Genomic DNA, 14,397 nt, shown 5'->3' on the forward strand with positions numbered 1-14,397 from the left:
TTTAACAACAAATATTTTTTTATGAATTTGTTTTGAAAGTAAATTGTTTTTTATATTAAATTTGAGGTGTTTTCCATTGTTTTTTTTGTAGAACATTCTAAATAATAATTGAAAATATAAAGAATATTTTTAAAATGCAATAATAATAATAATAATAATAATAATAATAAATATAATTAAGGAGGGAATGATGAGTTTGAAGTAGATAATAATAATAATAATAATAATAATTAAGAAGGGGAAGATGGGTTTGAAGTAGAGAATAGGATTCCCTTCCTTCCCCCTCGACCTTGATTACTCATCCCTACCTAAGTAGGGATAGATCCTTGCGAAGATCCACCTTGATGGGTATTTTTGTTACCCCTATTAAAAGCATCTCCTTATATTTGGAAGCATATTTGAAAATCACATTAAAAATTCAAAAAATCACTTCTGAACAATTACTTCATAGATGACCAATTCTTCCAAAAATCCATTTTTTGTAATATTTAGTTTACATCAAAACACTAAGTGGTTATTCATAAAAATATTTCTAATGAGAGCAATACTATTAAAAGCGTTATATACTAAGAGCTCGCTTGAGAGTAATTTGGAGAGAAGTTAACTAAAAATGCTTCCTTACAAAAATTATTTGTTCAAAATTTTTTTTATTAAGATATTTTGGCTACTAGCAAGATCAAAACCAAATAAACCCTTAACCAATTGTAATGATCTGACCACCCACATCCCCTTGTATAGAAATTGGTTCTCACCGGATTATTTATATATGTATAGTTAGGATTCTCACATAAATGTGTGGGATAGAATTTAATACTATTTATAATGATCTATTCCATCTCATGTAGGGATAGTCTACTCTAGGTATAATATGCTCGTATGACTATAAAATATGACAACATAGTTTAGAGGACTGATATGGGATATCAAACCAATTTATATTTATACGAGGGGCTAATGAAACATATTAAATGATGGTTTTGAATACCCATATATTTGGATCCCATATAAGTGTTTGTGGTACAAGATATCACCATTGAAGTATTTGGTAAAATAACTAGAATGTATAAGAAATTACTTAGAAAATTTTATGAATTTCGATGGATATACATGATCCTCAACAAAACATTCATTATATAATATCATCTCACATAAGTAAGAATAATATTAATAAAGTAGAAGGTGCACAAATTCCTAAATTAACACACATTTTAGATCATAGTCAGTTGACTTGTAGCAACTTATAGTGTTCAATCTTTAAAACAAAACATACTAAAGATATCTAACTTATTTATTAAAAAAAAAAAAATCAAGACATCTAGAGATAAAAATCCTTCCAAAGTTGATTTAAATAAAGGAAACATCATTAGCAGACATTTCTCTACCACAAATGTTAATCTATGCATCTCCTCAAAATAAAAAAGTCCAACATACCTAAAAAAGGACATTAAGAACAAAGGCTCTTCAAAGATGTAATAATATACATGCACAAAAGAAAAAAAAAAGAAAAAAAAAAGCAATTGAAGGCAGTGTTTCACTCACATAGACTATGTAGAAAACAAACACCTCTTCCTTGTTTTGCTTATGGAAAATGAAATCAGTCTTCTTCAAAATCCTCATCGCTAAGATCTGAATTGATAGAATCCAATTTTTCAATATATTCCTCTTTATAACCCTGAGCATTTTGCAAACAAAGAGCCTCATATTAGGTAGGAAAGATGAAAATTACAATGATGAAGGTTAACATAATTAGGACGAGAATTAATTTGGATTGGAGGGTGAATCATAGAATGCTAGATCAAACTAATGCTTCATATTATCCTTGTGTTCTCTGAAAGTGATATTATTTATTTAATGCATATTCTTAGGTTACATTTAGGTAACAATATTGATAAAGATTATAAATTGCCTTAAGTATTAACTAGTTCTTCTATATAAAAATGAGCCCCTCTATGTAGAATCTTGGTGTAGAACTTCAAATAATTGTCTACCTTTAACTTTTAAAAAAAGGAAAAATATTGTCATGACTAGTAATATCCTATATTAGATAGAAAAAGTTTCTATAACTTTATGGTGGATTTCTCTTAACTAGATAGATGATTTTTAATGGTGTGAGAGCTCATTAAGACGAAAGTGGATAATATTTACATAACAAGAACAAATTGTCACAAAAGATATTAGAGTTAATCTCTAAGCTTAGGATGGGATGAGGTCATTACATGACCATTTGAATTATTTTTTTCTAAATGCTCTATGTTTTTGTTGACAAAATCAAAGATGATAAAAGACTACACAATTGAGAATTCTTACATTACCTTCTGCCCTTAAATGATGTTTGCACTATCAAAAAATAATTTTTTAGATTGAAATGGAAATAGGACAGATTTCCTTTTTTCTTTTTATTTTTGCTATTTGGGACTAGCTAAATTGATTACTAAACCCAACACAATATCCTCCACTCTTTAGGTTTTAGCAAGATTTTTTTTTTTTTTATCCAATTAGACTTCTTAATCTACAAACCAAAAGAAAATGAGAACATTGTCCATAATAGGTAAATATCCCCATTCAAAATCTCATAGTAGTTCAAATCTATATTAAATCTCAAAATTTTTTGAAAATTCAAGAATCATATATCTTCAAACATGTGATGATAACTTAGGCCTGTCCCTCAAACTCTAGCTTAGCAAATAAAAGTTAAAAAAGATTTTGTTGAATTTTCTAGCTTGCTAAAGTAGGGCTCAAACCCCAATTCTAGAACAATTCTAACTCGTAAGACATCTTTTTATCTAGAACAATTCTAACTTATCACATTTCTTGCTCAAATTATTCTAACTTGATTATTTAACCAAGTTAAATACAAGATTAGCTCTTATGTCTATTTTAAATTAGTTTTTTAATCACAATACTGGACTCCTTGCCCTCTACCTTTGGATTTGGTTAAACATACATACATAAACTTTTTGACAAGTACTTTATAGTTGTTGCACCAACTTGGGCCTTCAAAATTTTTTGCCAAAACACAATAACTTGAACCTTCCAATATTTCTTAAATAATCAATGTGTTGTTTAAAAAATAATAGTATATCCCATATAAGATGTAACAATTTTTAAAGAATTACCTTGAAAGGATAATAGTTTCTAAAAAATTGAGGTATTAAAAAATTTTTAGTTTCTCAAATTTTAAAATTTTAAAGAACATAAAGTAAGTTCATACTTTTTGTATAAGAGTTCCTATATTTTATATAGAATGTGCTATTATATTTTTCTTGAAAAACAAATAAATAAAGAAAGTGTATCTAAATGAAACCTTAAGTATCAAATTTTTTTATCTAACTATTCTAACTTGATATCCTAACCTCTAGCTTCAACTATAATGCTAGTTTCTCTTTGTAGTTTTGCACCTGAATTAACTAATGTGTGTGTGTGTGTGAGTCTATCTATGAATTTTTTGGCAGATGCTTTTTACTTCTCAAGTCACAAGAAAGCCTCATGACTTCTTAAACATGTTAAGAAATCAAAATATGAAAGAGTGATGATGTCACCAAGGCAATAAACAATATCAAGGCAGTTTGCTTATATTAAGAAATTAAACATGTTCTTTTATACTTGAATAAAATGAAAATTCTATAGGCTTGTTTTGTGTCTTTTCTTCATACAAAATAAATTAAGAATTTTTTTGGGAGTGATTTTGAAAGGTGTTAATAATACTTCATAATACTTGAAAACATTTCTTATAAAAATTAGGTGTTTGACAAAATTTTAAAAGTGGTAAAAAGTATGAAGTGATGATTCCTTGACAATAACTTCATAAAAAAAATCATTTTGCTGTTATATAAAACAATACTATGAAAACATTTTTTTTTAGTTTATATCCAAACACGAAGTGATTCTTTTTAAAAATGTTTATAAGGGAAATGTTATTAACAAAAATATTAAAGATAAAGACATTTTAAGTAGAATAACCCCAAATAACCTTTAAGACAAATAAGATTAAAGTAGTATTTACTATATTTATAGAATAGCCAAGGAAAAGATGATATTAAGAGTAGAAAGAATTAGTTAGGGGAATTACTCCATTCATACCTGTTCCATGAACTTCTTGTGTATGGTGGTATTCAGGTCATCTTGCCAACATTCTTCAAAAAAATCATATCGTCCACGTTTTAGCCTTGGTGCGTCTAAGACTCCCTTGTAGAAAAATTCCATCCCACGACATTGGTCTACGTGCATTGTTTCCAAGGATGGGAATTTGAAGACATATCTTGTTGATGAGCAAAAGCTTTTCAGATTTGGCAAATGAAAAAGTTTCAGGCTCTCTAATCTGGTGAACTCAATCTCATTATCTGTTAGTTCATGTCCATCATTTCCCACTATTTCTTTTATCATGTGGCAATTTTGTATAATAAGCTTTTTGAGTTGCACCAGTCTTTTGGCCATTAATGGTGTTACCAAATTTATCAAACTCCCACAATGAACTATTGTTAGAGCTTGAAGACTTTGAAAATATGGGCCTAATCCAGATAGATGCATTAGCATAGGTAGATTCTCCAACCATATTTCAATTAATCGTGGAAGTGTCTCAACATGAAATTCTTCACTTGGAAGCCTTTCTACTTGGATAACCTCATTCACTGAATCACACATTGCCACCACTAGTTTTTCTAGATTATGTAGTATTTGAACCATATTCGAGGTAATCGCAACTGAAATACCATGATACTTGCGTATCGTCAAAACGCTTAACTTCGAAAAAGACACCCTTGAAAATTGGCCTCGCCATATCTCCACAGTGCCCTTTAAGCTCAATGTTAGTTCTTCCAAATTAGGAAATGCTTCCTGGCAAACCAAATTACATAAGAGGAATGACATTTCATTTATGTGATTTTTTTTAATAAATAAATAAGTTATATATACACACATATACAACAATCCTCTTTGAGCTTGCAAATAGCTCAATAAATGATAAAAATAAACAAGCCTTCAAGTTCAAACTCATGACCACTTGAAAAATAAGGCTATGATACCATAGTAAATAGAAAAAACTGTAAATCAAGCTCATTTCATCTACAAACCTAACATTTATATATTTAATAATTATATTTCCTTCTTGATCAAAGAGCTATTAGGAGAAAATAAGTAAACACTATTATTGGTATTATTATTATAATTGTTGTTGTTGTTTTCCATATAAGGCTTAATGAACTACTACTGTATCTAAATAATCAAGGTACACTTTGACAAGTTTTGATGCAATGTGGCTAAAAAGAGATTGGATCAATATTGCACATTAATTCAAATAAAACATCAACATTTTTTTTTTGTTAAATTCTAAATAAACACCACTATAAATTAATGCAATTTTGTATGAAATTCAATTAAATAAATTAACTCGTTCTTAAGGCATCACACGAAGTGTTTAAGTCTAATTAATATTAATTAAAAATGATTATATTAAAAAAAGTCCAAAGTAATTTATTTTTATCATAAGTCAAGTAGGATAATTTTATAAATAATTGGTTCTAGTTTCTAGTATTCTTGTACATAATCGCTATGTTTGTTGCACCTTCAAAAAATCTACTACTTGTAATTAATTATGTATTATTCTCCATATTCACATCAGTTTATGTAGTATGATTAATTTAGCAACAAAATATAAGTTTACTTGAAATCACTTCAAATTCCTATGATATTAAAGTTTAAGATTAAAACAATGTAACATTAGCTAAAAAGATTAAGATTTATAATGTAACATATAAAATTTAGAAAATTCAAGGAAGGGTAAACTCGCACCTGTTCTACCCAGAAGAGTGGCTCAAGTTCACATTCCAAACTTATTTGTTGAAAGAGTATCTCCACTTTATCACAATCGAGCACTGCCAATTGTTTCAGAAGTGGCCAGCTTGAACTAAACCTTCTAGAGCAAAATCTTTTGAGTTGGAATAAACAGGAGAGTTTGAGAGAGGTAAGGTTAGGGAATAAGAGTAAAGGTGCTGCTTCATCTTCATTTTCATTGGTAACAATTGCCTCCACTTCACCCCCCGATATATCTAGGTCCTCAAGTTGCACAAGAGCACTCACCACAGAAAGCGGAAAAAGATTTAGCAATTTGTTGCATCTACTTACTTTCAATTTCCTTAATTTGGAAAATGAATTTGCTAGAAGTTGGTCAGGCCACAATGCTCTTATATTATCTAGTCTGTCTATAGACAAGGACTCCAAGTCTTGGAGTGCAACCTGTGCAATTGATGATCCATTTGGTTAATAATATATATACATATACATTCCTAATAATTAGACACATGTAAATAGAAAATAAGAGGTTAAAGGAGAATATATTAGTATAAAAAGCACAAAATTTAAACTAGATTGAAGAAGATCAAGAAAGAAAAAAGAAAAGAAAAGAAAAAGCCTCCAGATTTTGAAGATCCAATGAAACTTAAAAAAAAAAAAAAAGCCTCCAAATTTTCCTTTCGAAATGAGGTAATAAGAGGATTTTTTTTCTTTTTTCTTTGCCTCTCTTTCAAATTTGATTAACTTCTATGGAAAACGTATTTTAACTAGCCATGGAAAAAGAATTTTTTTTTTTTAACTTTTATATAAGATACAAGTAATACTTTAAAAAAATTGTGATATCTAAAAAAAATTTTGAAAAATTATTTTTAAAGAAATAAGGTAAATCTATACTTTTTGTATAAGATGTTCTACCTTTATATACAAATTTCTGATTTTTTTTTTTTTTTTTTTAAGTGTATCCAAATGGACACTAAACTTCTAGTTTTGAATTTTTACAACTTTGAATTGGATTTTATGGTAAACTAATTTACAATATAATGCATGGATTCATCTTAGATTCCATCTATAAATTTTTTTAATTATCTAATATAAGACATTATATTAATGGGTTGAATTAATAATGTAATTATAATTTATTTGGCAACTTTCTTCCTTCAAATATATAAAATGAAAATAAATTTTTAAAAATAAAAAAAATGAAAAAAATAAAAAATAAAAAAGCTTTTTTTTTATAGTTTTCTAAGATGATTTTGTAGAGTACTGTTAGTTTATAGTTTTAACTTTATTTCATTTTACTTTTAACTTTATTTATTGACATATGTCCTTTTTTGAAACTCTTGTTTAGATTTTATAGAGAATATAAATTTTAAGAAAAAAATGAAATTTAAATAAGATAAGAACAAAGAAACGCAAAAGGTGGATGAATTTTTTTAAGGCAAAAGTTTGATAATTGGCACTATCATGTAACGGGTGAAATTTCTAAATACTCAACAAAGGCTAGTGAAATTTAAATTAAAAGCTTGACATGTACCTTTTCGACCAAAAAGAGCGATTGTTGAATTTTGTTGTCAAGTTCACCTTTCAAACCTATTTCTTGAAATAGTATCTCCACTTTACCACAATTGCGCACTACCAATTTTTTTAAAAGTGCCCATCTTGAAGTAAACCCTCTGAAGCAAAATCTTTGGAGTTGGTGTAAAGTATTGAGTGTGAGAGAGGTTAGTCTAGGGAATATTACACATTAATTCAAATAAAACATCAACATTTTTTTTTTTTTGTATTCTAAATAAACACCACTATAAATTAATGCGATTTTGTATGCTCAATTAAATAAACTCGTTCTTAAGGCATCACATGAAGTGTTTAAGCCTAATTAATATTAATTAAAAATGATTATATTAAAAAAATCCAAAGTAATTTATTTTTATTATAAGTCAAGTAGGATAATTTTATAAATAATTGGTTCTAGTTTCTAGTATTCTTGTACACAATCGCTATGTTTGTTGCACCTCCAAAAAATCTACTATTTGTAATTAATTGTATATTATTCTCCATATTCACATCAGTTTATGTAGTATGATTAATTTAGCAACAAAATATAAGTTTACTTGAAATCGCTTTAAATTCCTATGATATTAAAGTTTAAGATTAAAATAATGTAACATTAGTTAAAAAGATTAAGATCTATAATGTAACATATAAAATTTAGAAAATTCAAGGAAGGGTAAACTCGCACCTGTTCTACCCAGAAGAGTGGCTCAAGTTCACATTCCAAACTTATTTGTTGAAAGAGCATCTCCACTTCATAACAAATATAGCACACTTCCAATTTCTTCAGAAGTGGCCAGCTTGAACTAAACCTTCCAGAGCAAAATCTTTTGAGTTGGAATAAACAGGAGAGTTTGAGAGAGGTAAGGTTAGGGAATAAGAGTAAAGGTGCTGCTTCATCTTCATTTTCATTGGTAACAATTGCCTCCATTTCACTCCAGAATATATATAGGTCCTCAAGTTGCACAAGAGCACTCGCCACAGAAAGCGGAAAAAGATTTAGCAATTTTTTGCATCTACTTACTTCCAATTTCCTTAATTTGGAAAATGAATTTGCTAGAAGTTGGTCAGGCCACAATGCTCTTATATTATCTAGTCCATTTACATACAAGGACTCCAAGCTTGGGAGTGCAACCTGTGCAATTGATGATCTCTTTGGTTAATAATATATACATATACATTCCTAATAATTAGACACATGTAAATAGAAAATAAGAGGTTAAAGTAGAATATATCAATATAACAAAGCACAAAATTTAAACTAGATTGAAGAAGATCAAGAAAGAGAAAAGAAAAGAAAAGAAAAAGCCTATTGATTTTGAAGATCCAAAACTTATAAAAAAATTTTTTTAAAAAAAATTAAAAAAAAAAAACTCCAAAATTTGCTTTCCAAATGAGGTAATAAGAGGAATTTTTTTTTTTTTTTTTTTAGCCTCTCTTTCAAATTTGATTAACTTCCATGGAAAACATATTTTAACTAGCCATGGAAAACGGACTTTTTTTTTTAACTTTTATATAAGATACAAGAACTCTTAGAGGGTTACATTATGTAAGTAATACTTTTAAAAAATGTTTAAAAAAATTGTGATATCCAAAAATTTTACTACCTCCGATTTTAATTTAAATTTTTTTTTTTTTTTAAAATAAAGTAAATCTATACTTTTTGTATAAGATGTTCTACCTCTATATACAAATTTCTGATTTTTTTTTTTTTAAGTGTATCCAAATGGACACTAAACTATCTAGTTTCAAATTTTTACAACTTTGAATTGGATTTTATGGTAAACTAATTTACAATATAATGCATGAATTCATCTTAAATTCCATCTATAAATTTTTTAATTATCTAATATAAGACATTATATTAATGGGTTGAATTAATAATGTAATTATAATTTATTTGGAAACTTTCTTCCTTCAAATATATAAAACGAAAATAAATTTTTTTTTTTAAAAATAAAAAATAAAAAAATGAAAAAAAAAAACTTATTTTATAGTTTTTCTAAGATGATTTTGTAGAGTGTTAGTTTATAGTTTTAACTTTATTTCATTTTACTTTTAACTTTATTTATTGAAGTATGTTCTTTTTTGAAACTCTTGTTTAGATTTTATAGAGAATATAAATTTTAAGAAAAAAATGAAATTTAAATAAGATAAGAATAAAGAAACGCAAAAGGTGGATGGATGTTTTTAAGACAAAAGTTTGATAATTGACACTATCATGTACCTGGTGAAATTTTAAAAAACTCAACAAAGTCTAGTTGGAGCATTTATATGTTGGAGTAATATGTATATGATTATTTTATCCTAATTTTTCTTTTCTAGGATTGATTTCTCTTTTTTACCCTGCAAAATGCACTTATCATATTTTCTAAGTGATAAACTTGGTACCAAAGCATATATTAAGAGGTAATATTAATAAATAAATAAAATCCCAGTTAAAAGCATAATACATTTCGAAGCGAAGATACATTGCATAAATCTAAAAACTTGACAACTCTTTTTTTATTTATTAATTAATTATTATTTTAAAAAGGTTTTATTGATGTGGTTTGATAAATGGTCATATGAATAATATTAGAACATAAAAACAAATTAACTATATTTTATCTAATATTTACCAAAATATTGATTTACTACCACAAATTATGTAATTAAAAATATAAAATAAAATGTTGGTTTCCAATAACTCCAACCTCGTCATTTTATTAATATCTATATTTTGTTTATCTTTTTCTTCTTCTTCTCCCTTTCTATCGGTTTAGAATATAAAAATAAATTTATTATTTTCTTTAAACCATATTAGTATCAATTATTCCTTTCATGAAAATACAGAGAGTTTAATATTGATAGAAAATTAACAAAAATATTTATGTTAAAAATAGTTAAGCAAAAAATCATATAATAAAAAAGAATGAATTAAGCCTTCAAATTATTAAAAAAATTAACATAATAAATTCATGAAAAAAAAAAGTGAAGATTAGGCCTTAAAATTTATTCAGAAAAATAAAATAAAGATAATAAATGTATGATAAATAAGAAAATATAAGAAAGGAAGGAAGACAAATACAAATACTTTTTACTAAAATTTTATATAATTTTGGTTTTGAAGTTTACTCTTTAATTCTGGTTTTTATTTTTTAGAATTTATTTATTTAGTGTAAAAGTAGTGTAAATAAATACTAGTAATGGCAGAAATTAGATATCGAGTAGTAAGATACCTGTTGACTGAAAAATGTCATTGACTCCTGGGTACCACTGCTTCTTGTGGAGTAGAAGCTAATGAACGATGCGAGCCGACTCAAGATTATATGTTGCAGTTGAGGAAAAGCTGATTCCCTTCCATGTTGTGCGGGAAGAGAGAAGACATATTTCAACCTCTTACAACCCCACAGTCTTAGAAGTCTTAAGTTACCAAAAGACCCCATCGGAATTGGGCCATGGCATACTGTCTCCAAGTTATCTAGGCCATCAAGAGTCAGTTCCTCCAACATACAGAAGGTATTAGGTGGTGGAACCCATTCCACTGAAGTACTGGAATGAAGGATGTATTGAACGGTAGGACATCGCCTGAGAGTGAGATACTTGAGTTCAACGAAACCCTCCTTGTCTAACTCATAAACCACATGCTTAGTATCATTCAATTCCCCCAAGTATAGAACTTGATTTCCCTTCAACAGCTTGGAGAAGCACTTCACCATATAAAGACTTGTAACCCCTTGCAAACTCAACCTTCTTGAGGCTTTATAGTTATCATTTGGTTCGTAATCGCCTATTACTATTGAATATCTGGTCAAGTTGAGGTTTTCGAAGAGCACATCATCTTCTGGAATCAAACTGGGATTTGATACTTCTACCTCCAAAGTCCTCAAACCAGACAGGTGTTTCAGCTCAGAAAGGCAAGCATTAATATTAAATCCTTCCGCCTCCCATTCAATACTTGAACTTCTTCTCATACTCAAATACTCTAATTGGGATAGACTTGATATAACATTTCGTGGAATTATTTTGAGCCAAAAGCAATTCTGCAAATCCAACATCCTTAGATCACTCAATTGCGCCACTTCATTTGGCAGCTGTTCAATGTTGGACCCTGCCAAACTAAGGACTTGTAGTTTCTTCAGTTCTCCAATTACTGTTATGTCTTGGATCCGGCATTGATTTAGACGCAATGTTTGAAGATTTGAAAGAAAACCAAGTGATGAAGGAGATGGTGTAAGAGACACTTTAGACAAATCTAAAATTCTGAGTTGTTTGGTGTCTTGGAAAAAGGCATCTGGAATTTTCAAATAAGGATCATCATTACTTGAATTCAATAAAAAGAATTCAAGTTGCGGACATACCAAGCCTTGTGGAAGCTCATCCATATTTCTGCATATCAAAGAGATGCGAGTGCAATTTCTGCACTCATCCGCCCTCTGCCATTCTCGTAATTCAACAGCTTCTCTCACCACAAAATGATGAGGATCTTTGGATGCAATTGATCTGGCAACATCACGAACAACATCATGCATTCTGACCAACGTATTCTCATTCTCATCGAAACACAAGCTTGAATATCTATGATTGTCTCCGTCTTCACCCTCAAGCAACAAGCTTGAAGCTTTGAGGATTTGGACTAATGCAATTAGTTTATTTGTTGCTTGAGTCCAATAAAATCCTTCAAACAAATTCAGACCCATAGCATGTTGTAGCAAGCGATCCATGGAAATATCACCATCCCCCAGCAAAGCGCAAAGTAAAAACAATGACTTTACTTCAGCACCTTTCAAATGGTTGTAGCTCAGCTCCAGACATGAGTAGACGCCTTCAGTCACTCCTCTGATGTTTGTTGGTGCAGACCTTCTCAGTTCTTCCAAGGCATTCTTCCATACACCCACCCTCTCATCTCTTAATGCCTTTGCAATGGTGACAATTGCAACTGGTAGACCGTCACATTTTTTAGCTACATCAACTGCTATGGGACGCAGTTCAGGCTTCTCCACGGAATCACCTGCTGTCTTCTTGAATAAATTCCAGGCTTCATCTTCACTTAAATGTGGAAGATGGAACTCCTTTTGAGTACGCATATCTTTAGATAAAACCTGACGGTCCCGGGAAGTCAGCAGCACTTTGCACCCCTTGTGATCATCTCCATAAGGAATTCCTATTTCTCCCAAGTCAAGTTTCCCCCAGATATCATCTAAGATCACCAGGATTTTCTCCTCTCTCTTCAACCTTTGCCTCAGGCGACCTGCTCTATCCTCCTCCGCCTCAAATTTCAAACCCAACATTCTTGCAATTTTTCCTTGAATTTCTGCGATGTTGGGAGTTTGGGATATGTTTAAGGCCATGACCACCTTGTGAAAGAGCTTGTCTTCCTCCGCTTGTTGGGCTACTTGTTTGACAAGAGTGGTTTTGCCCACGCCGCCCATTCCCCAGACACTGATCGTGCGCATATCTTCGTTTCTCAAGGCCTCCATAATTTGGTTAAAAGTCAACTCTCTTGACTGGAAAGCTTCATAATCTTTGAAAGATGCAGAGCAGGTGAATGGAGGAGGAGAAGGAGGACGGCGATACGATACTCTGTCACCAAAGTTATGAGCTTGTTGGATTTTAAGAACAATGTCCCCAGCCTGCTTCTTTGCTTGCTTGCTTAGCTGGTAGCGGGACTTTAAATAGAAACAGCTCTTGCTTGCTTTCCTTTCATCTTCATTGAAATCATCTCTCTTTTGGATGATCCCTTCGGCATACGTCAGCCACTCCCGAACACCAGGAAAGATTTCATCCCCTTGCCTATTAGCCTCATTCACAGGTATCTGCAGTTCCTCCCTTGCAAGATGGAGACTGTCAATTTGTTGGTTGAGATCCGTAATGTTGCGATGGTAGTTAAACAGATAACCCAGTGGACGTATAATTGGATCAACCAGGTACTCTGCAACTTTTGCTGCAACGGAAATAACAATTTCAACCATTTCCAACTTCTTTCTAGTAAACGATGAGAATTGAGCAAAGGCAGATAAAGAATTAATAGAGCAACCGCAGAAGGAGAAAGACAATACACAAGAGATTGATATTTGATTGAAACTGTTGTGACGGAAGAAATGGAAGGTTTGAGGTATAAAAAGAGCAGAGTTTGTGGAAGAGAGCTGGATTTTTTTTTTATTTTTTTCTTTCAGGAAGAGAGGAGAGGAGAGGAGAGGAGAGACAGAAATCAGGAAAATGGAAAAGGAGAGTGATTACTGGTAAAGAAGAAGAAATAGTTGATAAAAAAGAGAAAAGGGTTACAGAGTGAAGAGATTGAGAAAGCTTTGCATTTTGGAATTCAGTGATCCCCAAAACGAAAATAAGTAAAAGGCTTTCTGGCAAGAGGGAGAGACGGAGAGAAGGAAAATGAAAAAAATGGGAAACAGCAGTGAGTATTGGGTAAATCGACGAGGAAACGGTTGTTTTGGTGAAAGGAGAAAGGAGAGCAGCAAGCCAACTTCAGAATAGCAGAACAGCAGAATTGCAGATTCCTGAATGTGAAAATAGTTTGGTTAGAAGGAAAGGGTGTTTTATTAATAATAGGTGGAATCTTCTGAGTTCTTGCTTTTTGGACTTTCGCCACCTAACCTCAGACTCGCTCATTACTATTATTATATTCACAGAATTTTTTAAAAATATAACAATTAAAACTTCCATTTCTAAATTTACGGTATCTCATGATAACTCAAATAAAAAATTACATTCAATTTAAGCATCATATTTTGACGTTATATTTTTCAGAAATAACTTTAAATTTTATAATTTATACCAAAATTATTTTTTTTTCAAAAATAATTAATATGTATCTATAATTAAGAAGACTTCACCGTATTTATAATCTCAAAAACTTTATGGAATATTATAATATCACTCTATTAAAATTATTTATTTATTTGAAAAAAAAATTATTCATTTTTAGAATAAACTCTTATTCTTTTAACTAAGGATCAAATAATCAAAAGAGGACATTTTTGGCTATGAAAAATTGTAGCATCAGAATACCTCATACACAAGGAATTCTTTCCATTTATTTGTGTTCCAAAAAATTCAGAT

The 14,397-nt window shown here is 30.0% G+C and overlaps 1 protein-coding gene across 1 annotated transcript; it reads right to left on the reverse strand.

The window, feature by feature from the left end:
* Positions 1 to 1,170: 1,170 nt before the first annotated feature.
* Positions 1,171 to 13,885, reverse strand: LOC117923994 (probable disease resistance protein At4g27220). The gene is made up of 5 exons (XM_034842534.1): positions 10,560 to 13,885; positions 8,027 to 8,473; positions 5,788 to 6,231; positions 4,081 to 4,833; positions 1,171 to 1,672 (listed from the first exon to the last, which is right to left on the reverse strand). Exons 1-5 carry the CDS (start codon positions 13,290 to 13,292, stop codon positions 1,595 to 1,597), a joined length of 4,455 nt encoding a protein of 1,484 aa, XP_034698425.1. The 5' UTR covers positions 13,293 to 13,885; the 3' UTR covers positions 1,171 to 1,594.
* Positions 13,886 to 14,397: the final 512 nt, after the last annotated feature.

The sequence above is a fragment of the Vitis riparia genome, chromosome 10, assembly GCF_004353265.1.
Source record: "Vitis riparia cultivar Riparia Gloire de Montpellier isolate 1030 chromosome 10, EGFV_Vit.rip_1.0, whole genome shotgun sequence".
NCBI lineage: Eukaryota > Viridiplantae > Streptophyta > Magnoliopsida > Vitales > Vitaceae > Vitis > Vitis riparia.